The sequence below is a fragment of the Hyaloscypha bicolor genome (assembly GCF_002865645.1).
Source record: "Hyaloscypha bicolor E unplaced genomic scaffold K444scaffold_83, whole genome shotgun sequence".
Classification (NCBI taxonomy): domain Eukaryota; kingdom Fungi; phylum Ascomycota; class Leotiomycetes; order Helotiales; family Hyaloscyphaceae; genus Hyaloscypha; species Hyaloscypha bicolor.
In genome coordinates, this window is record NW_020194585.1 from 632,385 (window position 1) to 656,762 (window position 24,378).

Consider the following 24,378-nt stretch of genomic DNA (forward strand, 5'->3'; position numbering starts at 1 on the left):
AATTATTATTAATTATAAAGCTCTCGAGTATTTTAGTACTAAGAGGCTTTTAAATAAATAATAAATCTAATAAATAGGTTTTCTATTATAGTTCTATTACTAGATTACTTATTAGCTAGATAAAAATAATATTATTACTAATATCTTATCCCGAAAAAATAAGCTTATACTAACCCAGAAATAGGCTAAAGAAGCTAAAAGAACTAGGCTAGTTATCTTACTAGATCTAATTCTCGCTTTTACTAAGGTAAAAGATACTATTTTTGCTTCTATTAAAATAGAAAGAATAAATAAGCTATTAGTTATAATTAAAGTTCTATAAACTAATTAGATAAATCTGGCCCTTAAGAATAAATAAAGGAAAGCCTAGAAAAATACGAATCTATAGGAAATATTAAATAGCTATTTACTTTATAATAAAAGACTTATTATATTAGACAAATATAATAATTTATAAATTAGGCTCCTATAATAAATCTATAGTATAATAATTACTATTTATTCCGGTTAAAATAAAATAAAAATTCTAGCTTAAAGATTTTATTAGTAACTTATTTTCTTAGTAAATATTAATTACTTTATAGTAAACTATTATAAATATTAAAGGTCTTATAAGCTAAGAAATAAAATATTAGGCCTATTATATTTCTTACTAGTTCCCCTAAAAATATAAAATGATTTATTTATAGATTTCTATATCCCTAGCTTTATAAGTAAAAAATATAATAATATATTTATTATAGTTAATTAATTATCTAAATAATATATTAGCCTACTAATAATTAAGAATATTATAGCTAGAACTATTACTAGCCTATTCTATTATTATATCTAGTAATTCCGAGGTTTTCTCTTTATTATTACTAGTAATTAAGAATTCTAGTTTATTTTGTATTTTATAAATAAACTATTAAGATTAATTAGAATTAAGCTAAAGCTCTTAATTATAGAATATATCTAAACTAATAAATAAATAGAAATTATTAACTAGATTATTAATACTTGACTTTGCCTTTTTATTAATTACTTCTAAGATAACTAGGCAGATTTATTTCCGGTATTTAATACTATAAGTACTACTTACCTATATAAGTTAACTAGCCTATCTCCCTTAATAATTAATTACGAATATAAACTCAGGCTAAATTTTAATTAGATATTACTAATAATAAAGTTTAAAATACTAAGAAAGAAACTTAATTAGAAAGAAATATATTAGTAGGCTAAAAGAATTAATATTACTATTAATTATGCCCGAAAATATATAGTAGTAGTTTAGGAATATTAAGCTAAATAAGCTAATAAGAAATAGTAAGAAATAGATTTTAGTCTAGGAAATATAGTTTATATAATTAAAAAGATATAGAAAATAAACTATTTATCTAATAAATTAGATTATTTCCTTATTAGACTATTTAAAATTAATAAAATAGTCGGCTATTTATATTAATTAGACCTTTTTCTATTATATAAGATTTGGCTAATTTTCTATATAAATAGATTTTATAAGAATTTTACTAATTTATTACCTAACTAAACTAATAAAAAGCCTAGTTTTACTAAAGTTAATAGTAAACTTAAATAAGAAGTCAAAAAGATTTTCTTTTCTAAGGTACTTTATAATAAGCTTTATTATAAGATTAAATAAAAGAAATAGAATATAAATAATAAATAGTATTTTATATTAAATTTTAAGAATTTAGTATTTAAACTATATAAATTCTATAAGTAAAACCCTAGTAAAGCAGGACTTCCTATTTAGCTAAATAAATAGATTTAGTATATTAAAAAGAATAAGTTTAATAAAGATTACTTAGATAATAATAAACCTTAATAATAAGGCCTTTATAATTAGAGAAAAAAAAGAAAAATCTAGATATTTCCCGGGTTTTATTTAAACTCTAGTATATTTTCTTTATTTTATTATATTAGTATTTATTTTCTTTTCTAGAAATCTAAATAAAATATTTTCCTTTATTATATTAGATTATACTTTATTATCTAAGTAAATTATAAATTTTTTTTTTTTAAAGCTAAGCTAAAGATAAATACTTACTTATATTAATCGTGTATTAAGACTTGCACTAAAGCCCCTGCGTCCCTGCGGGTTTAGTGCGTATTAGTAATACGGTCGAAAATCATTAATATGGTCGTTTTTTCGGAATACCAAACCCTTTTAATTAATTAAATATTAACACTATGGCCAAATTTGACCCAGAAGAAGAGAAAAGGATAGCCCAGGCCTCCGATTTCTATGCCAGGAACCCATACGTCAAAAAGTCCGCGATTGCGCGTTAATTCAGGGTAAAATATTAACTCTGGAAAGCGCGTTTGGCTGGACGAAAACCACAAAATACTAAAGGGGGCTATAACAAGACACTTACTCCTAATCAAGAGGAGGGCCTCAAGTAATTTATTAATTTCCTGATCTATTTAGGCTATAGAGCTGATCTCAAGATAGTTCGGGCGGCGGCTAATAAGATCCTTGGGGATAGCGCTTCTACCCACCAAGTAAACCGCCTATGGGCATAATGATGGTTCAAGCGGAATAAATTATGGTTTAAAACCCTTTGCGCGAAGATACTAGTATAAGAGAGGAAGGCGGCATATTGAAAGGAGGATCTGGAAGAGCATTTTCAGGAATATTACGGGGTATTAGAGAAGTTTGGAATTTGTTTTAAAGATATATGAAATATGGACGAAACTGGCTTTTGTATTAGCGTTTTAAACGGAAAGATTATTATTATATACCTTAATATAAAAGCTATCTATTTGGCAGATCCAGATAATCGAGAATTACTTACTATAATCGAAACTATATCCGCTAGCGGCGAAGTAATTATACTATTTCTTATTTTAAAGGGAGAGATCCTATTAGAGGAATACTTTAATAATGATCTTGATACCGAAACGGTGTTTGCTATAAGCTCGACTGGATATACAAATAACGTTCTTAGCCTGAAATATATTAAGCACTTCCATAATTAGATATATAGACGTATATAGGGCAAGTAGAGGATATTAATATTTGACGGTTATGGCTCTCATACTTCAGACGAGTTCCTATATTACTGCTAGTCCCATAAAATCGTCCCTTTTTAACTACTACCATATAGTATATATCTCCTTTAACCGCTCGATATTGGCCTCTTTTAACCTCTCAAGTACTGGCATTAAATCAGTATTCACGATAAGATCTAGTATAGTAATATTATTTATACCAAGCTCGATTTTCTAGTAATATACTAGATGATACGGGGAAGAACGTTCAAGCGCAGGACGATTATTAGTGCTTTTACTAAAGCGGGCCTTTTAGGGCGTAAAACCGTACGGCATGCGTACGAGAAGCTAGCTTAATTCTAACTAAAAGAAGGTTTGTTAATTGGCTATAGATTTATATAGTAATATAGGCTAATTTTGTAGCAGATAAGCAAATTGAGATTCTACCCCCACGAACCCCTCCAATATCGAAACCTTTCTAGAACCCCCCTATATTTGCGAATCGCATGGTACACAATACGTATATAAATTAACGTCTTAATGACTATTTTATCCTTGCAAAGGATGACGAGGAGTATGCTCTCACACCTAGTTTCTGGAGATCTTGGAGGGCATACCAGAAGTCAACTGAGCCCAAGCTATTTAGGGCGGGGCTAATTATGGAAAGAGAGCTCGCAAGGGAAAAGGCAGTACTCCAGGAGCAACGCGATAAGCTAGATAAAGACGGTAAAAAGCATGTGCAAAAGTATAGAGTTATTTCCAAGGGCTCGGCCGCACGTCAAATCGCTTATCGCAGAGAGTCCCTTTTTACCGCGGACGAGATGGACAATAACGCCTACCTAAATTGCCGAATCAGGGAAACTAATGCGTATATTACGAAGCATATTACTGGCAAGCTCCCATGCAGAAGACGTACTTGTGGGGAAAAAGCTCCGTATGATTTAGGAGAGCCCTTTGGCTATGGAGAGGAACCACTATTTGTCGATTATAGTGAAACTGGTCTTAAGGCTCACTACCAAAAGTTAATAGCAAAATGGGAGAAATAGAGGAAAATTGATTGCAGAATAGAGCTCTTTTATGCGAATAAGATGGATTTTAGGCTAGCTTCTCCTGGATACGAAGAGGAGTGGGTTAGTGAGTTTGGTAATATGCGGGTGGAAATGCTAGCTAGGGAGCTTGGTTTTGTTAGGCCACTACCCGATTCCCCTTTATTTTATGATAATGGCTTTGGTAATATAGTTAGATTGGATGCTAATGGGGAGGAAATAATTATTGGGTGCACTAGTAAGGACGTGGTTATTCTGTAATTAATTAATTTCTTAGAATAGTAGTATTTTGGGGGGTCGCTAGCGAGGTAAAATATGGAATCTTTCTACTATTTTTTATTATATATATATGCCATGTGAAAGTAAGAGAATTTGATTTATTAATTATAGTATAAACTCTATATAAACTGTAAAATATTTTTCTGTGATTTGTATTAAAATTTTAAAAATTGGTATTCCGAAAAAACGATCATATTAATGATTTTCGACCGTATTACTAATACGCACTAAACCTGCAGGGACGCAGGGGCTTTAGTGCAAGTCTTGACGCACGATTAGTTCGAAATATTATTAAAAATTAAGGGAAACTTTTCTAATTATTTTAATTTTTATAACCTTAACTATTTATATTATTACTATTACCTTAATAGAACTATTAATAAAGATAAAATAGATAAGAAATTCCGGTAATATATTATCTATAGCTAGACTAAGTAAGACTACTTACTAGATCCTAAATAATTTAAGTAATAGTAATAATATCTTAAGTTTAGTAGCTATAATTATTATTAATATAATTACTAGCTAAATTATCTTTATAGATAAAAATAGTAACTCTCTTATCTAAGAATAAGTTAATATATAGAATATAGCCTGCTTTATTCTTAAAAATATATCTGAAATTATTATAAAAAATATCTTAATAAAATATTTTAAAAATAATAAAATAAAGGCTTTAGTTACTAGTAATAATAAATTTAATAGTTTAATAGGCAAAATAAATAGTACTAATAAGGGCTTTCTTATTAATCTTATAGAGCCAAATACTAAGAAAATTAAAAAAAGTAAGGCTAGTATATCTAAGAAATATAAAATATTAAATAATAATAAGAATTCTAATAATAAAAAAACTAAGAATAAAAAGACTTCTAATAATAAATAAGATTCTAATTATATTAAAGATAACTAAACTAGTATTAAGATACCTATTATAATTAGGAAACATATAATACTAAGTAGTAATTATTATATAAAGTACTAGTCTAAAACTAAGAGCTAGTAAATAATTCTAAAAGCTAAATTAAAGAAATAATACCTTATAAATATTAATAAATTAGTATATAATATTATTTAGGAAGTCGGAAAACCCCTTAAAAGCTCTTATAAAACTAAAATTATATAATTTAAGGCCCGGAAATTTAATAATAAAATAGCTCAAGTAGCTAGCCTTAATATATAAGTTTCTATAATAAAGAATTAACTTGAGAGCTTATATATTAAGCTTGAGAAGGCCTAGAAATTAATTAAGTAGCTTAGAAATAGTATAATTAAGCCAAATATTACTATTCTAACTAAGAAAAAAGATAAGTAAGCTACTATATTAAAGCCTATATTAATAGATAAACTTGATCTACTATCCTTATTTAAAGACTGCCTAATAATAATAGTTCTAATATTAGCTATAGCCTATATAGTACTTCTAGACTATATTATTAATATAAGTATAAGTATAATACAAGTAATAAATACTAAGAACTAGCCAGAATATATTAGGAACTGGGTTATTCTAGTAAAGTCAAGACTATACTTTAATTATAAGTAAGCTATAGGAATTAGATAGAATAGGGTTAATAGCCATTATTTCCTTTTTTTTCTTTTCTATATTACGGCTAAATAATCCCCTAAATAAGGGCATTTAGACTTCTCTTTAGGGAGGGAGTAATGTAATGGCTGGCGTAAGGATATAATCTGCCAAGGACAGGATATTGGAAACAGGCACAAAACGAAGCTAAGCCGGAATTACTTAGGCGGAACAATACTAAAGGTCGAGGCATTCTCCCTACTTTGTTCCATAGCTTAGTATTTTCCAATACATGAGATTCTTTGAACTTTGAGCCTTCGACCATTACATTAATCCCGCCGTTACAAGGGCTCGCTTAATGGCTGGGCCCACTTTTATTAATAATTCCATTAATAAAAGTGGGCCCAGCTAGCTATTAAGCGAGCCCATTAATAATTCCATTAATAAAAGTGGGCCCAGCCAGCCATTAAGCGAGCCCATTAATAATTCCATTAATAATAGTGGGTTCCAGGGCCTTGGCAATACTATAGGGCCAATACGCTATATTTATAGGCCTTAGACCGCCTTTATAGTACTAAATCTATTAATAATAGTGGGTCCAGGGCCTTAGTAGTACTATAGGGCTACTATAGGGCTAATGCGCTATATTTATAGGCCTTATACCGCCTTTACTAAATCGGAATTCTGCTATAGTAAAGAAAAGGTGGCATGAGGCCTATAAATATAGCGCATTGGCCCTGTAGTGGCCCTGTAGTGGCCCTGTAGTATTGCCAAGGCCTTAGTTCGATAATTATCGAAAAATTAGCGCGATTATCTAATCGTCGCTTATCGAGCTTATCGGAGCCCACACTGTTTAGCAATATGCTGGTGGTGCTGCGCTCCCCGACGTGGAACGCGCTTGCCGCGATATCCCCAAATGCCCCACCCGCCAAGGTATATATGGCAATTGCTCAAACTCACTCAGATTTGTCGAATGAGGGGCAGGCTTGATACCCGAATGAAGGTCTACATTGATCGTTGCCTTGATAATCTAAAGAATTGTATATTGTTAGCTTATGAGTGAGTCCCTTGATGACAGCCACTTGCCTGTATCCGTCCAGCGTGGCCGCGTGAGATTCCAGCAGTCACCACAATGAAATGTTGTTGCATATGAGTACATGTCGTAAAGCTAGGTGTCAGATCCGGAACAATACAGTCCCTCCAAAGACCACCACACAGTGCTCCCGGGGGCTGAATCAACCCACGGATTACGATTCGAAGTTCAGTGAGGCTGAGAAGTGGGTGATGAGTTGTCCAAGTGGTCGAATTAGGTCCAACAATTACAGTGAGCTCCGTGAGAAGGGTCACAGAAAGGGTGCCGAGTATTGCTGGAGGGGGTGAGTGTGCCGATGTCTCGTTCGCGAAAACAAAGATCTGGAAAGGCAGTGAACGTGTTGCGTGAATGATGGCTGGCGACGGCAAAGTCACTTCGAGTGCAACTTTATGTTGATCCCAATGCTGCGATGCAGAGCGCGGCAGAGATGCACCAGGCGAGGTTGTTTCGGGGAGGATATTTCTGCTATTTTTTCTACCCTTCGGCTCCAGCATGGGAGGGGGTAGAGATGGATCCAGGGGCATAAACTTCAGCTCTTGCTCCTCTATGATATCTGACTTGAACCCCCCAGGACGTTCGACCGTCACTTTTAGCCAGTACTTCATTTCGCTGATAGCCCGCTTATTTGGGCCGGTGACACTGAACGATGGAGGAAGTGTGGCGTTGAGGTGCGTGATGGTGATTTTATCGTCATCACAAGCAGATAGTATAGGAATGCAAAATTGGAAGGGGAATGTCTTGGCTCCTTTCCGTAAGGAAAACCCTTTGGGGGATGTGTGGATATCAGGGGGAGGAAATAAAGTATGGCAGAGATACAAAAGCTGCGTCGTATCAGCTCTCTGTAATATAAGATCCGATGTAGCCAGAGGCACCTTATGTTTATCAGAAGCATGTTCCGTGCTTGCTAGAGGATTGATTGCTGTTGCCACTACGCTGCTAAAGAGAACACCTATAGATATAATCTTAGAGACAAGTCCAGAGCCAAGGTGAAAGTCAAGCGTAGGGAACCAACCATACCTGAAAGTTCCACCGTGATCCTTGTAACGTCATCTTCATGCGGTAGATCAAGATTAACGAATCCGCACACGCTATCAGTACTAGCGAACGGTTGATCATGATCGCCAAGCGATCGATCCAGTTGAATTGTGACTTTCATATTGTTGGTTTTGGCGCTGGTGGTGGTCAAGGGCCCAAAGTCAAGCGCCGAGGCTCTCAGCGGGCACTTTACCCCCTCAACTGCTGTACCGCAACGCCGTATATTATCATAGTATTGCTATTTGTATACATCTTTGTCGAAGCCGCTCCTTTTTGCCATATCGGAACAATGTTAGTTGATTGATGAGCTGCGTGACAACCCGAGTTCAAAGCGGGGTAAGCCGTACAAGCCTCCGATGTGGAGGGTTCCGGATCACTATCGTTGGCTCCAGCCACACCAATTCCGCAAATAGGGGAAATCTCATTGGTGTGGCTTTTGGCCACTGTTTTTGTATTAGCATGGCGTGATTGTGCTTCCTCCGGGGGTTTGGGATCCTCGACGTGATTCCGGCGCGGAGCTACAAATATTCAGTAAGGTTTTCTGTTCTGCTTTCACTAACTTCGCTAATTCCAAGGGTACTGTTCGGAAACGGACACCCTCGAAGCATTTCCAAAGGTTTACGTGGAATACTTCTGCCCTTAAATGAAGAGTTTATATATGTCTCACTCAATTGAACGATTCCGGCTTTCCGCGGAATGTGGAATTGAATGGCTGGAAGTAATCTAGTATCGTGGCACCTCGCCTTCGAACCGTTTGTTAGCGAGAAAGGCTAGTTTCGACCCCCTCAACGTGAACAGGGGTGCTCAGGAAAGACGTCGTGTCGCGACGCGTCTAACAATAGATCTGGTTCTCCAATATCCAATCTGGAAGCAACCTGCAAACTCATCTATTTGCTTGCCTTATCTCCTTTAGAGTCAAGTCGAACAGTAAATGGCTCCCACAACCGCAACCTCAGAAGTCATAGACTTGACCTCAGAGTCAAGTTCGGAAATATCCCAAGAAGAACCCCTCGAACGTTCTTCCGAAACCCCTCAAGGCCAGCTCGAGCAGCCCAAACGAAAAATCGAACGGGCGGAAAATCCCCAGTTGTGAAGCGCAACTCTCGAGCTCTGCAACCAGATCCCGGATGCCACAAACGTCCTCTCAAGACTTCTTCCTTCCCTCCCAGAGCAATTCGTAGCCGAGGCCATCCACAAAGATGTTTCACGACATCCAAAGCACCTAAGAGGCAATTGGCAAGTAAGACAGCGCGCAAGAATGCTCCATTAACAGGATCCGAAAGAGAGGGGTTTTTAAAGGAAAACGTACAGAATCGAGAATTTTTGAACGTGGGAGGTTAGGAGGGCCATCAATTATCTCTTGTATGCACCCTTCCAGGGCTGCCATAGAAGGGTGCTAGCATATATATATATAGCAGAGTTGACCTTAAGTCGTGCATAAAATTACTAGTTTGGGCGGACATTCCGGGTTTGGGAATGGTACGCGAGCAGAACAGGGGGTTAGTGTTGAAAGGGCTGGTTTGCACGTGATGTCGCCAAGGATAAAACTCCGATTTTTGGGCACTTGTAAACCCTAGCTTTTACATCAATTATGCTCTTTTACAGGATCCCAAAATTACCCTTTCAACAACTAGCAAAGGCACGCTCCTTTTGAATCCATCGCCTGAATGTTCGCCTTCTTACTTGCGCATGTAATAACAGCATGCTGGAACACAGCCAACACTTGCAGACACCAGACCCGGTACCAGTGCTCGCGATGGAGGGCTTGTGGATCGAGCGATTCGAATCACTGATTGCAGGGTTTCTCATAGCGTCTGCTGTCACTACGTCCTACGCCATTACTGGCTGCTCCACCGCTCTGGTTTCATGATTATGTCATCCCGATCCGCGGCGAGCCCCTACTTCTGGAACAAATCTACTACACTTTGCCCTTGCTGTCGCAATATCCTCGACTCTTAATGATTTGGGGTCCCCCGTGAATTCTGTGCCTTCACTGCGCGAGGGCTTGATAATATCCAACGGTTTTCTAGAAGCGTGCCAAACGCCCCTTATTTTTTTTAATCCTATTTACTTATGCACAAGATCACCATACACATGTCTCTCTGGGCAAGACTTTTCTTCATCAGCATCGCAATTGCATCTGCTCAGACCGCGGCCCCTGGACAGAATGACTACAGGTTCCCAAATTCGCAGGTCCTCGCAACACAACAAAAAGTTGCAAACTATAACCATCCGTTGCGCGAGATGGTGGGTGGTGGCGAGCAGAAAGATATCAAATACGCCTTTCTCGACTCCAAGATGCTGCAAGTGGGCTGTCCATCTGAGCAGGCTACAATTGGTCTGCCACTCCTCCCGCTGCGGAACTGGAACGAAGCCCACACTCACCTAGACAGACACAGCGGGACACACAGCATCAGAAATACGACCAAAACAAGTCATCTGGAGATGATGGATATTTGGAACCATCGAAAGATCGACCATCTTGAGTTTGTCAAGGTTGAGGTGCTTCAGCACGATCGTATGCAAGTCGTTACACACCCCGACTTCGACGCACCCGTACTGATCAAGACTGCGAGTTTCCCATGGGAAATCTTGTCTCTGGAGCGGGAGGCCACGGTGTACGGTCTCCTTCATGGCTCGGGGGCCACGCCAGAATTTCATGGCCACGTCACCGAGGGCGGTCGAGTTATTGGATTCATCACCGAGTATATAGCAGAGGTGCCGTCGATAAGGGGCAGAAACATGCAAGGTTGTCTGGCCGCTCTTCGCACTCTTCATCGGAGAGGGATCGCTCATGGGGATGCTCATGATGGGAATTGTCTAATACGCAAAGATGGGTCAGCCGTTCTTATTGATTTTGAGTTGTCCGTGGAGACATGGTCGCTGGAAGAATTTGAGAGAGACTTGGATATAATAGGTCGCTGTATTCAAGAGTTATCTGAGCATCCTTATTAATAGCGCTCGCAGACCACCTATGAGAAAATACACAGACTTACCGAATCATGGCACGAGGCAGATGGTGCAGGCGTGGTCGTACACAGCGCGCTGAGGCTGAATGCGGCTTCAAGGGCGTCGACCCATCTGGCTGGCTCAATTGCTGCGACCCTTAGCAAATAGCTCTACTCGGCAAGAGCTGCCAGCTGGACCTATGACGGCATATGACAGCTCATTTCATCCGATAAGGTTAGCTGAAACATGCCGCAAATCTTGGATTCCAAGAGAATTGGTGGCCGCAGACCAGACGAAACGCAGCCGGGCGGCTGATCAAACCCCATGTATTAATGGTGAGAACACGCGACAGCGAAATGCCTCGCACCCAGTCAGCAATAGATATTAGCCAGTGTAGCGGAAACCCGATTAGCCGCTGGGAATTAGAATCGCTTCGCGTTTTCGACTGGTTTCTGCCACTCCGGTTTGTCAATGCCGTGATCTGTAACCACGAATTCCTCGCGTCTGACGTTAGCAGATACGATGCTGAGATTCAAGGAGTGGAGATCATCTAAATGTCCAAGTCGCATCAAGGCAAGTGTAGCGCCAGGAGAATATAGAGGAGAGCCAGCCCAGGTCGAATAAAAGATTGAATTCTGTCCATCCATCACTCTCTCCTTTCGATTCAGTTACGTCTGCGACAACATACGACCCGGCGTCGTTCATTTTTCTTACATTCTTCTAATACAATATCACTCGCTTTGCGCCGTACAGTAACAACCGCCAAAATGGTTCGCATCACCTTCGCTGCTGCTTTAGCTTGTAAGTGTAGCCACACCTTCATCTGCAGTGGTAGGATATATGACCAGGCTCATGCTAACTCACTACCCGTCAGTCGCCGTCTCCGTGATGGCCCTCGCTCCCAACAACGCCGGTGCTAAGGATGTCGGTAACGGCCAGGGCCAACAGTTTACGACCGGCGGATGCGTCTCGGATGCCGACTGCAGAAGCACCTGCTGTGCCGAGATCAGCACCAGCGGCCTCGGCATCTGCTCTGCCGTAGGAGCACAGCTCCAGAATGGCAAGCTCGGATGTGGCTTCAATGACCCCAATGCCGCCGTAAGAAGTGTCTCACTCCCGTTGCTCTACAACTTTGCTAACAAGATTCCAGGCTGTCATCGCCGCTGCTAAGGCCCAGGTTGCGAAGCAAGGTTTCAAATTCATGGCCTAGGTAGCGATTTCATGCCATCGTTCTAGTTGTCCTTGTGATCATATGAAAGAAGATGGAAAGTTGCCGGTCGCACAGGTAGTCATTGAATAGTACTGGGAGCATTTCTTCACGATTTCTATAGTTGCGAAAGAGATGTATGAAAAGAAATAGCTTTATGAGTCCAAAAATATAGAATAAAGGAGTGATCAAAGCGTGTAGTTATTTGTAATTCAAGGAAGTAAATAACTCCATAGCATTAGCGGCGCGGCGGCAGTAAGCGAGGCAGCTTCGCCCCCCCTATCTTTCCAAGCCTGGTTACTCTATCTCCCAACAACTTTGCCGATTCGGGTGAGATTATTGAGTGCCCCCACAGCACCCTTATATTGTGTCCATTCGATTGGCCCTCGATGTTCCTCTGCCAAAGCTTTTTATCTCAAATTTGTGACTTAGAGAGGTTTCATTAAGGGCCATAGGGAGGCCACAATCTTACTCGCTAGTGCGTGGTTGGGAGAGTCTTGCGGAGGGTAAAGACTTGGGGGAAATTGCCCTCGCTCTCGGCAAGGATATGGACATCGCTTTGTGTCAAAGATCGATGGAAGGGGAAAGAGTTGAAAGAAGTTAAGTGGATTTTTGCAGCTCAGGGTGTAGTTACTGGTGACGGAGCATTGGATCTGTAGGCGGGAGAGATTTTATTTATATTAAGAAAGTGCGGGAGAAAAGGCAAAAACGTTTCATATCGTAGAAAACGATCCAATCAATAGCTTGTGTAACGGCGGCTTTGTGTGAGGTGGGGAGGAAGTGGGATCACGTGGAGCCTAGAAAATTTTGAATCTCAGGTACGAGTATTACAATACTCATTGAGGCCTGGACAAGGTCTTTGATAACTCACTACACTGCCTGGTATACGTATGTTGCATTTGTGCAATTCTCACAAGAGCATCCTTACAACAGCAACTGAACAGCCCGCTCGCGCTTCAACTCAACCACCCCAATCTCAAATCAAGTTTAATCTTCGCATCTGATTGAATGCAAACTTTCTTGTAGGCTGCCAGACTCTGTTCTTGCCATCAAACTGTACGTACCCCACTCCAACGAGCAATCCACCTAGGTGAGCTGCATGAGCCCATCTCAAGAGTCCGCCGAATCCAATAAACGTCCCCCATGTCTCAAATGCCAGGAGCACGAGAAGAGCCTCCTCTGCCGGCAGACTTCCAGGAACGAACATAATTCCAATGTGTTGATGCGGATAGTTCATAGCCCACGCGCCAAGCAGTGCCATGATAGCACCGCTGGCGCCCAAACCAGGCGAAATTCGGTGTGTTTTGTTTGGCCAGATGGTACCGAAGTGGTATGCCAGACTTGCCATCAGGCCCGAAGACAAGTAGAAAGCAGTGAGATGGCTGCCGCTCGACTCGAACGTGGGGCTTCCGGCCACTTGCGGTCCAAACATGGAAAGGCCGTACATGTTGAAAAACAGGTGAAGAAAACCCGCATGTCCAAACATGGAGCTGAATAGCGTAAAGTTGCGAGTATTAGCAGGTATATGTTCAAAGAGCAAGGTTGCTGAAGGCGAGAAACGGCAAGCTCCAAAGACACCGATATTCAAACCACCGATGATTGCGAGCATTTTCTCCGCACTATTGAGACCAGACCACGGGGTGGTGAAGATGTCTATAGGCGAAAACCCCGTGGTCGCTGCTGACTGGCGCACACCCTTGTTGGTCCTCACGTCATCGACGTTGTTGTAGGTGACATCCCCCAACGGCCGCTTCTTGAATTCCTGTACGTCTTGGTAGACTTCATATGCTGCGCAGCTTAAGTATATGGTGCCGGCTGCGGTGAAGACCCATAATGTTGGACCGAGAGCCCGCACTGGTGGCAGGGTGAAGTAATATGGATTGTGCTGCTGGCTTGAGTATGAATGCTTGCCCAGCGCACGGCCTCGAGCTCGAGGGGCAGATTTGACGAGGCGGCACGTCGCATTCCTCAAGAACAGGGAACGGAACATCGTCGTTGGGATCAAGTTCAGGGCGCCATAAGGAAGGCGAATACCCTTCTTCGCAATTCCAATGGTCTTATTGGGTTTCTTGATGTTGTGTTTCCAACAAGCTTGAGTTCTCGTTAGATGTTGCCAGTGCCTTTGGATTGGGCGGCTGGGCCGGAAATTTCCATATCAATCACGTGAACCATCACGCTAGCTCAATTAGGTAGTAGCATTACAGTACCATATCGGCTAATCAGAAGCCGGAACGCAGGCAGAGCGTGGGCTTTGGGAGATCTGAGGAAATGGGTGATTATAAATTTCAATCGGCTCATCTTTGTGTGTTCACATCCATAATCCAAATTTTCTGCCAGCATATGAGGCGTCGCTTTCCATTTCGGGGTCACCTTTGACATTCGCTCCAAGTCAACCATCGCGACCTTCCTACGAAGATCACGGGCATTTGTGCTTTAACAGCACCTTAGTGTCTTTTTTTTTTTTTTTGGCGCACTCGGTCACTAAATTACCCTAGGCCATCGCCCTAAAAGCACGCCAGTAGAAGGCGGGACCTAGGGGTTTTAGGGCTTACTCCCCTGTCCTTACAAGGGGTACTTCGCTAAAGAGCCCTTTTGATTACCTATTTAACGTCCAAGCGCTATCGTTGCTCCGCCAGCAGCGCTATTTACTCCTAAAGATCTTCTCATACCTTGCGAATGTCTCACAGCACCTCTTGAGATCTGCTTAGGGCGTATGGCCTGGAGTCATAGGGCCTTACAGCGGCCTCAACCCCTGTAATCCCGTCACTTTATGCCGTGATCTTCGTACTCCCATACCCTTCCTCGTCAAAATTTCATGAATCAAAACCCAACTCTTAACTACGAGTTCTACCGACTCTGGTTTTTTGCAGTCCGAACGAGCCCTTTCCTTTCTTCTTGCTGTCCACGACGTTTCAGGTTCTGTTTTCACACTCTCCGACCTGGAATCTCGCTTCCGCTTTCAACTCTCGACCACTTCTTCCACTTCGCATCGAATTGCACGCAACGCAACAGCCATTGGGCACCACTCCCCCGTTTTACGCAAGATTGCGGGGTGGGTATGGGTTTCTTCCATTCTGCGACAGCGCTGACCCGATTCCAGTGCTGATCATGCAGCCACCTCGAGTTCGTTTTCACAGCAGCGAGAGACATTGACTTCCTTTTCACAACGCGATTTCTCTTCCACCCCAAGCTTTCGTCCATCGAGTGAAAGCTAGTTTACTTCGAGCACTCAAGGAGAATGCAATGTCAGGCAAACGACAGTCGCAGAGACACCTCAACAAGGCCAAGCGTGAACACGAGGAGTCCCTGTCTACAGACAATACCACTGATTCCACGCCGGCTTCAGCAAAACGCCAGCGTAAGGAGCCCAAGGATTCGATGACTGGTCCCGCAACGACTGCTCTCACGATGTCCCTCTCGCACACGACCATCGTCCCTAACACTGTTCTCCCGGTGTATCAACACATGTTGCCAAAGAACCCCGAGGGCATCGCATTCCTCTTCGGTACACGCTTCTCCGAAGCCCTCCAGGTGCCCGCCGAACGCGTTGCCATTCAATACCAAATCACAAAAGAGGACGCGATCGAGGAACTTCGTCGACTTCTTATTATCAAGGCGTTCACGGCTGATGTCGATGCTAACAAGATTAGTCCCACGCCCCTTAGTATGCGCAATCATCTAGACCCTCTCTCACTCACTCATACTAACCTGCGAAAACAGTGGACGAGCTTTGGCATGCTACCATCCTCGATACAAAACTCTACGCAGATTTGCAAGAAGCTCTTGGACTCGTTCTTCACCATCGACCGTCCGGAGCGAGCGACCAGGAGTCTGAGCACCGCGAGAGGCGATTGACTGTGATGAAGGCTATCTACCGCGCTAACTTCTCGACTGAGCCACTTGAACGTGCTTCCCTTCAAACCAGCCGTCCCCGGCCTAGCCCGCGCCATCTGAACACTATCTCCATCTTCGTCAATACTACGATCGAAAAAATACACAAGTTAACTTTCGGCATGCAGACGTCTATCGATGATGTGAAGAGCGCAATCTACTCCATCAACGGCACACCAGTTCACGACCAACGACTCTATTATGATGGCTGTCTATTGGATGGCGCGACCCTGGAGGCCTATGAGATTGATAATGATGATACGCTGTATCTTTTTAGGAGGCAAGTTGGATGTTGATTTGGGCAAATGTGCTACCGACTCGAGGATCCCAGCCAGTGGTTAAGGAAGGACTGGTAATTCAGCGCTGGCGCCTGCAGCTTTTCTTTTCACTCTCGCCCCATGGGCATGCGGCATTGTCCTTTATTTCTTTTGCTTCCTGTTCACACACCTCATCGGTGTGATTGATTGGCGGTTTCCTTTCTTTGCACGGTAAAATCACTTTCTGACGAGGGCGTCAGATGCTTTTGAAGTAGGGGAGTTTGCTGGGGAATTCATAAGCTACATAATTTCCTCTTAGATACCCGAGACATTCAGGCATAAGTTACATCTCCTACCGCATCCACCACTTATTCTCCCAGAAATGGTGCCTTGACGGTCGCCGTTTTGCGGATATCTGGAATTGGTACCTCTGGTATCGAAGCGTGGAGCTGGTCGAGTCAGAGCGTCACGGGAACGTCTCGCTACGATCATATCCTGCCAGGCTTCTTGTTTGTTGGCCAAGTTTTTTAGCCATTCTGATGCTAGAGTCTTTTCGTCCGGGGCTGAAATGTGGGGTCGAAGTTCAGGGTCGAAGGTATTGTAGACGTAGAGGTGCTGTAGGTATGGAATTATTGGCGAGTGACGCAATTACGTAGTGTATCCGCCTACTCTTCCTCTCCCGAGTCCTCAACGAATAGACCGTCTTGTGTCAGCGCGAAGCCTGGTGGGATGTCATAGACCTTCTTCGTAATTTCATCCTTGAATGTACCGGCGGCCGTCTTGAAGTAACCCGGGGGCACTTCGAATCGTTCTAGCTTGGATGCGACTTGCTTCGGCTTTGGAGCGATCGGCTTCGGTGTAATGGGCTTCGAGTCGTCGACGAGTTTTTGCTTCGGGGTAGCGTTACTACGTCGGGCCTTTCGACCGGACGGTTGCGGCTTTGTAGCGGGAATATCTTCATCTTCGTCGTAGTCATCGTCATTCTCCTCCGGGGTTGGTAACTTACTTACGCAAATGTAATTCAGTAACTTGAAACGTGACTTGCTATCAAAGCATTCTAGGTACTGACCCACAATCCCAATAACCAGGTCCAAACGAGTTTCGGTAATATATCTAATTAGTTCCTCTCGCCCGTCTAGACCTATCCTGATATCCGCCCGGCATCCGCCGCAGCCTGGCAGCACAGTGGCCATCTTGGGCTTCAATTTATGTCATAGAACGAAGCCAATAAGTGTGAAGCCCAATGGAAATTCACCGCCAGGTCTTTGAAATATTCCGAACCAAGAGGACAAATGAACTCCTAGGCCGAAGCGAAACAGGCCCCCTGTCGTATCGCAGCTCTCATTTCGCCCATCTCGGTATAATCCACAGCACAAAACTGTCAGGCACCATGAAATGGCGGATGGACATTCCAAGGCGACTCTAACATAATTCTCGTTAGCCGCCTTTATGTTTGGAGTGAGGAACAGCTTGCGAAAACTCCTCGTTGGATGGAGAGGGGGGCTCATGAGATGGATGATGGAGTTGACGGCCTTGGTGGTGGTACAAGGGAGAGGAGAAATTACGCGGGGAAGCTTTCGAAAAGGGGGCAGAAGCAAACGCGGTGAAGTTGTCTGCTCGCTTATGCACTTGCAGTACGATTGGTCCTTTTCATTGCAAGTTGTGGATATATCCCAGATCACCACATGGCCTGTCACATACGACCGTAGACCGAGGAAAATTGCGTTATCTCGCATCTCGCCTGTACTCGCATACCAGATTATTAAGAATTATATTTCCTATTTCCAAGTTCGAATAACCGGCAATATGATCCAATATTTCTTTTAGTGCGCCACCTTCGTAACCGTGACAGGCAGACCCTTCGCCGGCTTCGCAGCAAAGTTGCCCTCCATATAAGCCATGCCTCCCAGCTCCGGCGGGAGGCATATATCGCCATCATCATACGCGAGTGCGATGTCGACATCGCGTACTGTCAGTAGCAGTGCCGTCACCAGACCAGGCATCATCATATTCTCGCCCATGCAGCTATGCTGGCCTCGCTGGAAGGGTCGCCACGAGTCCGCAAGTTCGGCGGACGGATGCGGCAGCCAGCGCGAAGGGTTGAATGTAAGGGGAGAGGGGACGTAGTCGTCATTGTATTGGAGGCGGAAGAGGTTGGTGAGCAGCTAGGGGACGGGAGAAAGGGTTAGATTTGGAGACTGAATTAAAGGGTGTTGACAAGAGGAACTGAGAATGCGGAACCTACAAAACACCCGTCGAGAGAATGTTCGGTTCCTTTGTAGTTGACCGTGTGCCTACGAGTAGCGGAGAGGTAGGTTAGCTTGTTCTCCAAGCCTAGAATCCTGCGGCAGAGGAATGGAGGCCACACAAATCAGCGACACTTACCCGTTCGGCGCAGTGGTTCCTGATAGCCCCGGTGGGCGCAGCCTCATGCTCTCCTTGATCACCGCCGTAGTATAGGGTAGCTCTTTGATTTTGCTCGGGTTCCGGCAGATGGTTTCTAGCGTGGCCTGCATGTTACCAGGAAACACAGAATTGTGCTCTTTGCGCAGCTCTGCGGCTACGGCTCGATCTTGGGCAACGTGGCAGAAGATGTACTTTTGTAATCAGCGAGGGAGGCCGGAACAGTGAAGTGTGTGGGGGGAAGGGACACGCAACTGTAAGAACCATGGATGACACATCCGCAGCAAGGAACATCGTCGCCAGAGTGTCTACGTGTTGAACAAGCGTATCGGCGTCCCACTGTGTCCTTCCTGGATACTCCTCCCTGTATTTCGTGACCAGTGAGTCTATCACGGACACAAATTGGTCATGCCCCACGGGCTGGTCCCGTTGTAATGTATCTTTCAACGCTTTGGATATCATCTGCCGCACATAGTCTTGACAGAGGTTCCGCGCCTTCTTTTGCTGACGAAGGGTCCATGGATTCACAGAAAATGGGTGGTCCGCTGCTGCAACGAGTGCCTGCACCTGCGTGTTGGCTTCAGCGCCCCAGCCCCCTCGCTGCACTCCGGTATCCTTACCAAGAAGGAAGTGGAACGTGAGATCGGCACCCCATTTCTCGAGAGGCCCGATCATGGGAAACGGGTTGCCGATTGTGGCTCGCTTTAATAGCGCCTCACGGAGCTGCATCGAGTACCGCGCCATTGTGGGCACGAAGCGCTGTACATTAGTGATGGAAAAGGCGGTGCGAATCATGGTCCGCGAGCTATGCCACTCAGACAAGTCGGGGGACACAAGCCCACGGGTCCCGCCCACGAGGGGCTGTAGCGCCTGCTTGAGGACGATCGGGTGCCGCGGGTAGTCATTGAGAAACTGGCTGGCGATCGCCAGATCACCCGTGATCAGGAAGGGGTCGGCGAGGGGCCACAGGTCGAGGTACCACAGATCCGGGAGGTTGAATTGGGCCTGGATCCGGTTTATAGCGACGGCGATGGGAATTTTCCCAGGAAGCTGCCGAGCGACAGAAGAGAAGAGGGCAAGATGCCCAAAGAGAAAGCTGTGAGGCGGCTTGGGCTGCGGAGGCGCGAGATGGTGGTGAGCAGCTATCAAGTCAAAAGGGTGGCATAGGGACATACCAGATCTTTGAACCGCCGGCGATGTGCAGCCAGCTTCCACAGGAAGCTGGAGATGGCTAGAATCAATCCAGAGACAAGAGCAACGATGAATTCCTTGAAAAGAATCATGGTTGAGTTTTTGGCAATGCGGTCGATACTAGACTGATACAGCTGTCCGCAGAGGAGAAGCACAAGCAGAAGGCGAGGCCATGCCTTTTACTGCTCGAGTGACTTGCAGCCGGCCGCGATTCAACGAGCCCTCAAAGCCTAATTTGCATTCTCTTCCGCTCGAGGGCGGCCGACGCGCGGTCCGAGAGAGCATTTTCGGAATCTCTGGAATGAATTTGGACTGCGGATAAGGTCACTGGACTGTGTTCTGTCGTGCGTCGCCAGATGACGCTTGTAAGCTTACCTGCGCCCCTGTGACCTCTCCTGATGAAGCACAGCCACCAAGTAGGAACTCGAATGGATGGCTCGCTTACGACACTAAAAGGGGCCACCACACACCACATACCACACAGCCCTATGGCTGAAACCTGCAGTCCTCGCCTATTCCCGCGTAGAAAGGATCCGACCTATTAATCGCTGCGATTTCGCGGGAGAGGTTGGTTGTTGTGGTGTTGTCTAATTTCTGGATGCCTAGCGTGGCTTGTGTTCACCCCGCCACGCCGTCTAGATCCAATTGAAAGTCTGCTCCTCATGGCCCTTTCGAAGCGAGACTGCTAGTTTCAGCCAGAAGGGTGAGTTGCTGCGGTACCACACGACTAGATGAAATATTCAAAACCTATGGCCGTACTCCGTATAAATTGAAATAACCCAGAATTTGTCACATAGGACCGCAGAGTGAGGGCAATTGGGTTATCCCGAGTCGTTCTGGCATCAGAAGTATTCAAATTATAGTCATAGCTCGGGTTTGGGAACAGGACTTGGTAATCACCGCACGTGACTGTTCTAAGCCAATCTGCGCATTTCGAGTCACTTTTTCATCCAAGGATGGATGGCAGAGCTGGTTATAAAAAACCTAAAATTCAAAGAAAACCACCTCACAAGTCAACCCAAGTACTAATTCAATATTCAGCCAGGTCAAAGTAATTCCTTACTCGTTAGCACAATTTCCTGGTCACGAAAGTGGCGTGTCCGAGTCCCACTCTGTTCACAACACCCCCCTTTTTTGCTCTGTTTTTGGTTAAATTGTTTCGCTGGAGCATGAACTGGAACCAAGTCTCAGGACTTTAACATCCGGTCCGCTCTACCGTATACAGGCCTCAGATCAGCAGATCCGAAGTTAGGTTGGTGACCGCCAGCGAATACCTGCTATTGTATGCTTTTCATTTTACTTAATCTTTGGATTGAATTACTCTCGTTGGATAGGAATTGTTCTCGTTGCAGTCCCAGTTTTTGATATGCGCTGATTCATGGTTTTTGTCGTAAATAGGGGCTGCTCGCTAAAGAAGCCGTTTCCATCACTCCTACCCCCCGCCTGGCGTCAGAAGCGCCATGTCTCAAGCAGCCGTCAACCGCTATCCCCACTTCCTACGAAACCGTCCCAACGACACACATCAAACTTTCCCAGCACCCTAAAGGCTCTCTAACCGTAACACCAATAATAATTCTAACTCTCAATCGACCGCAAAATCAGAATGCTTTTACTCTCGATATGATGTCTGATTTCGAGAAAGTGTACCCGATGTTCGATGTCGATGAGCGGGTGAAAGTTGTTGTTTCGACGGGAGCGGGGAAGACATTTTGTGCAGGAGTGGATCTGGATATTGGTTCCATGGCGGCCAGGAGAGAATCATGGACCATAGGGATAGGTATGTTTGGCATTTGTTCAGACGAAATGATATGCGGGCTGAGAGAATTTGAAGTGGTGGAAGGCTTGTCTTGGCGATTTACCGTTGTCAAAAGCCAACGATTGTTGCGCTGCAAGGCTCTGTGGTGGGGCTTGGGATGACGATGGCTTTGCCAGCTGCAATCAGGTTCGTATTTATAAACCCCTTGAAACTTCAAACATTCATCCTGAATCTGGAATGTAATCTTACCTCGATCGTGGCTTACTCCACCAGAATCGCCCATGAGGGCGGGAACTACGGCTTCGTCTTCGCCCGCCGAGGAATCACCATGGAATCCAGCTCCTCTTTCTTCCTCCCCCGCCTTATCGGCTTCTTTCGCGCAATGTACCTCGTCACAACAGGCGGTGTCTATCCGCCCAACTCCCCGCACTTCGGCCACCTCTTCGCCGAAACACTGCCGGAAGCATCGCAAGTTCTTCCCCGCGCGTTAGAGCTGGCGAAGGAGGTGGCAGAGAACGTGAGTCCGTTGGTTTTGTACCTGAATCATTCTTTGATGTGGAGAAACCCGGGGCCGGCTGAGGAGACGCACTTGCTTGACTCGAGTGTGCTTTATCATATGTTTTTCCCAAAGAGAGAGAGAGAGAGAGATAGTTGATGTTCATGGGTTACAGGGACCAGAAGGAAGGCGTGGGCGCATTCTTTGAAAAGAGGAAACCGGATTTCAGAGGAATGGTTGAGGAGGATACCCCGCCTAATTTTCCATGGTGGAGTGAAATTGACACGGGTCGGCGAGCAAAAGCTGCTAAAATGCCGTCGAAGCTTTAAATGACATAACCATCGACACGAGAAAATAGCTGTTAATGATATTCGTTCTAGTTTCCAATTCTATTCCTGTTCAATTTCATATCTAATATTATAGCTACCGAAGAAGGCTTTTGTTGAACTTTGAAATTTATAGGACCTAGAAAATTTATAGCATTCTCATTAACGCAACCAACGCTCCGGCGACAACTCCCGTTCTAGAGACTACGACATCATGGCTTCTAGCATTCCCTGTATTCGTTGCTGCAGCCGCTCCAGACGACGACGCACTGGAAGCATCTCTTGAAGCGAAGATGCAGTACTTGATACCACACCGTTTGCAGATGAAACAGCACTCGATGCTACTTGCATGATTTCAGAGTCGGTACTGTTTTATAGAAGAGGGATTTCGAGCGGATGCAATGATCAAGTAGTTCTTTGATATACAGAGACATGAACGGAAAGTAGAATCGAGCTCTTGAGGGAAAGGCTGGAGGAAACTCCATGGTCGAAGGACTCTTACACTCAACGCACTCGACCCCTCAGAGCCACCAGCAGTACCGGCAAAAATCATAGCAGATGAAACAATAGGACTTGCTTCCCTTGTCGCTGAATCAGCTACAGTAGAAGCAACGCTCTGAGCTGACGAAGCAATTGAACTGGCTCACTCTGTAGCCGAACTCGCAACACCCAGCGCCGATGAAACAACCGAAGATGCTTCAAAATTATAGTGGCTCGCAAACCGTTGCACCATAATTCGCTGCCGAGCGTGACTGAATTCGAGTACGAGGTGGCGGAAGCGACGTTTGATTGATAACCACCTTGAGGGGCTCGCTTTCCGTATTGTGCTTTGTAACCCGAGGCAAGCGCTTGTGCGGAGATGACGGCTGCGGATGTTGCTGCTTCAGCGGCGTTAGCGAAGTCTTCCCATGATTGTCGCCTGCTGATCTCCGAGGCGTATTGGGATGCGAGGGCTTCGGCGGCGACTACTGCTGCTTGCCAGTCTTGAGCCACGGCAGCGCTGGAGAGAAGACTGATGACTGCAAGGTTAGTGAACTGTATTTTGTTTGTATGTGAAGGTGGTGTAAAAATTATGGGTGAGTGAAAACGTTGGAAGACAGGAAGATTATTTCTGTTTGTGCAAAATGAAGACTCTCTCCGGATTCAAGCCGATATTACATGTACCTTTCCCAAGCGTACTGAAGTGGGATTCAATTGCAGATCCACGCATGCCAGACTTGAAGGGGCAACTTGGAGGACCGCTTGGTCTGATTCCAAATTGCTGCGAAATAAATATCACTGGCATAACATCCACGAGTTGGTCGGCCTGAAACTCAGCAATATTCAAAAATCGTCGTACTAGAAAAACATTTCATTCTCGACAACCTTTCGTCATCTTCGCACGGAAAATTTAGGCATATTGAAGATTACCTTCCGAGAGCAAAACTTTTCGCCGAAGGGGGAAATCCTTCGAGTGGCCATGGACGCGGAGCCCACAACCTCGATCCCACACACCTTGTGGGATTGAACTATGCAGAGGCCGCTCTAAAGGCTCCACATATGATTGTAGAAAATTGGAGAGTAAGCTGGGACAAAACTTTCCGAAAATGGACTTTCTGGTGACACAATTAAAGGCTCGATTAGAACACACTTCCCAACACTTCGTGGAGAATCCAGTGAGTTTCTGGAGCGGAACGTTTGAAATGTTTTTCCAGCACTTCTTTCACCGTGAGCAGTTGAAGAACGCTGTTGGAGAGGCTCTGTCGATTCAAATTGCGCCAGCACTGTTAAGCTCCGGAATATTCGTCATTTCAGCCGCAAAGATCGACGTCGTCTTGCGCAAGCCTTCTGCTGACTGCCATCTTCCGATTCGGAGATCTTTTCTACGGATAACTCTAGCCCGAATGATAGGGGCGACATCCTGGTCTGCTTAGTGTTCTGTGGCGCT

At 44.3% G+C, this 24,378-nt stretch overlaps 11 protein-coding genes across 11 annotated transcripts; 6 read left to right on the forward strand and 5 right to left on the reverse strand.

Moving 5' to 3' along the window:
• Positions 1 to 2,691: 2,691 nt before the first annotated feature.
• K444DRAFT_529683 (uncharacterized protein) lies at positions 2,692 to 2,988 on the forward strand (the record flags this gene model as incomplete). The annotated part of the gene is made up of 1 exon (XM_024874833.1): positions 2,692 to 2,988. A coding segment is annotated over one exon (297 nt), but the record flags the coding sequence as incomplete, so codon positions are not given.
• Positions 2,989 to 6,298: 3,310 nt separating this feature from the next.
• Positions 6,299 to 8,182, reverse strand: K444DRAFT_406768 (uncharacterized protein). Its single transcript, XM_024872569.1, has 4 exons — positions 7,958 to 8,182; positions 7,813 to 7,889; positions 6,934 to 7,761; positions 6,299 to 6,877 (listed from the first exon to the last, which is right to left on the reverse strand). Exons 1-4 carry the CDS (start codon positions 8,094 to 8,096, stop codon positions 6,701 to 6,703), a joined length of 1,221 nt encoding a protein of 406 aa, XP_024736525.1. The 5' UTR covers positions 8,097 to 8,182; the 3' UTR covers positions 6,299 to 6,700.
• Positions 8,183 to 9,571: 1,389 nt separating this feature from the next.
• K444DRAFT_613193 (uncharacterized protein) lies at positions 9,572 to 10,975 on the forward strand. Its single transcript, XM_024880298.1, has one exon. The coding sequence runs from the start codon at positions 10,070 to 10,072 to the stop codon at positions 10,928 to 10,930; it is 861 nt and encodes a 286-aa protein (XP_024736526.1). The 5' UTR covers positions 9,572 to 10,069; the 3' UTR covers positions 10,931 to 10,975.
• On the forward strand, positions 10,908 to 11,477 carry K444DRAFT_406775 (uncharacterized protein). Its single transcript, XM_024872570.1, has 2 exons — positions 10,908 to 11,387; positions 11,442 to 11,477. Exon 1 carries the CDS (start codon positions 11,031 to 11,033, stop codon positions 11,310 to 11,312), a length of 282 nt encoding a protein of 93 aa, XP_024736527.1. The 5' UTR covers positions 10,908 to 11,030; the 3' UTR covers positions 11,313 to 11,387; positions 11,442 to 11,477.
• Positions 11,478 to 11,776: 299 nt separating this feature from the next.
• Positions 11,777 to 12,134, forward strand: K444DRAFT_529914 (uncharacterized protein; the record flags this gene model as incomplete). Its single annotated transcript, XM_024874854.1, has 2 exons — positions 11,777 to 12,022; positions 12,075 to 12,134. 2 exons carry the CDS (start codon positions 11,777 to 11,779, stop codon positions 12,132 to 12,134), a joined length of 306 nt encoding a protein of 101 aa, XP_024736528.1.
• A 973-nt stretch (positions 12,135 to 13,107) lies between these two features.
• Positions 13,108 to 14,341, reverse strand: K444DRAFT_630023 (rhomboid-domain-containing protein; the record flags this gene model as incomplete). Its single annotated transcript, XM_024883141.1, has 2 exons — positions 13,108 to 14,199; positions 14,339 to 14,341. The coding sequence occupies 2 exons, from the start codon at positions 14,339 to 14,341 to the stop codon at positions 13,108 to 13,110; spliced, it is 1,095 nt and encodes a 364-aa protein (XP_024736529.1).
• A 1,033-nt stretch (positions 14,342 to 15,374) lies between these two features.
• Positions 15,375 to 15,986, forward strand: K444DRAFT_630024 (uncharacterized protein; the record flags this gene model as incomplete). The annotated part of the gene is made up of 1 exon (XM_024883142.1): positions 15,375 to 15,986. One exon carries the CDS (start codon positions 15,375 to 15,377, stop codon positions 15,984 to 15,986), a length of 612 nt encoding a protein of 203 aa, XP_024736530.1.
• A 958-nt stretch (positions 15,987 to 16,944) lies between these two features.
• On the reverse strand, positions 16,945 to 17,545 carry K444DRAFT_663694 (uncharacterized protein; the record flags this gene model as incomplete). Its single annotated transcript, XM_024886860.1, has 1 exon — positions 16,945 to 17,545. Exon 1 carries the CDS (start codon positions 17,470 to 17,472, stop codon positions 16,945 to 16,947), a length of 528 nt encoding a protein of 175 aa, XP_024736531.1. The 5' UTR covers positions 17,473 to 17,545.
• Positions 17,546 to 17,993: 448 nt separating this feature from the next.
• Positions 17,994 to 20,203, reverse strand: K444DRAFT_613196 (cytochrome P450). Its single transcript, XM_024880299.1, has 5 exons — positions 19,858 to 20,203; positions 18,938 to 19,795; positions 18,665 to 18,876; positions 18,525 to 18,573; positions 17,994 to 18,444 (listed from the first exon to the last, which is right to left on the reverse strand). The coding sequence occupies exons 1-5, from the start codon at positions 19,963 to 19,965 to the stop codon at positions 18,103 to 18,105; spliced, it is 1,569 nt and encodes a 522-aa protein (XP_024736532.1). The 5' UTR covers positions 19,966 to 20,203; the 3' UTR covers positions 17,994 to 18,102.
• A 626-nt stretch (positions 20,204 to 20,829) lies between these two features.
• Positions 20,830 to 22,454, forward strand: K444DRAFT_643386 (enoyl-CoA hydratase/isomerase family protein; the record flags this gene model as incomplete). Its single annotated transcript, XM_024884856.1, has 6 exons — positions 20,830 to 20,845; positions 21,291 to 21,592; positions 21,625 to 21,650; positions 21,705 to 21,815; positions 21,903 to 22,247; positions 22,301 to 22,454. The coding sequence occupies 6 exons, from the start codon at positions 20,830 to 20,832 to the stop codon at positions 22,452 to 22,454; spliced, it is 954 nt and encodes a 317-aa protein (XP_024736533.1).
• A 127-nt stretch (positions 22,455 to 22,581) lies between these two features.
• On the reverse strand, positions 22,582 to 24,350 carry K444DRAFT_630028 (uncharacterized protein; the record flags this gene model as incomplete). The annotated part of the gene is made up of 7 exons (XM_024883143.1): positions 22,582 to 22,590; positions 22,722 to 22,792; positions 22,965 to 23,039; positions 23,099 to 23,486; positions 23,616 to 23,712; positions 24,082 to 24,214; positions 24,287 to 24,350. The coding sequence occupies 7 exons, from the start codon at positions 24,348 to 24,350 to the stop codon at positions 22,582 to 22,584; spliced, it is 837 nt and encodes a 278-aa protein (XP_024736534.1).
• Positions 24,351 to 24,378: the final 28 nt, after the last annotated feature.

What these genes read in the sequence shown, in the direction of transcription:
- K444DRAFT_406768 (XM_024872569.1), bottom strand. Translation starts at nt 8,096, where the DNA reads ATGAAAGTCACAATTCAACTGGATCGATCGCTTGGCGATCATGATCAA. An exon ending in ATGCTTCTGATAAACATAAG is followed by an intron (nt 7,762 to 7,812) that starts GTGCCTCTGGCT and finishes GATACGACGCAG; the next exon opens with CTTTTGTATCTCTGCCATAC. An exon ending in GCCACGCTGGACGGATACAG is followed by an intron (nt 6,878 to 6,933) that starts GCAAGTGGCTGT and finishes ACAATTCTTTAG; the next exon opens with ATTATCAAGGCAACGATCAA.
- K444DRAFT_613193 (XM_024880298.1), top strand. Translation starts at nt 10,070, where the DNA reads ATGTCTCTCTGGGCAAGACTTTTCTTCATCAGCATCGCAATTGCATCT.
- K444DRAFT_406775 (XM_024872570.1), top strand. Translation starts at nt 11,031, where the DNA reads ATGCGGCTTCAAGGGCGTCGACCCATCTGGCTGGCTCAATTGCTGCGA.
- K444DRAFT_613196 (XM_024880299.1), bottom strand. Translation starts at nt 19,965, where the DNA reads ATGATTCTTTTCAAGGAATTCATCGTTGCTCTTGTCTCTGGATTGATT. An exon ending in GCCGGCGGTTCAAAGATCTG is followed by an intron (nt 19,796 to 19,857) that starts GTATGTCCCTAT and finishes GCGCCTCCGCAG; the next exon opens with CCCAAGCCGCCTCACAGCTT. An exon ending in GGAACCACTGCGCCGAACGG is followed by an intron (nt 18,574 to 18,664) that starts GTAAGTGTCGCT and finishes CGCTACTCGTAG; the next exon opens with GCACACGGTCAACTACAAAG.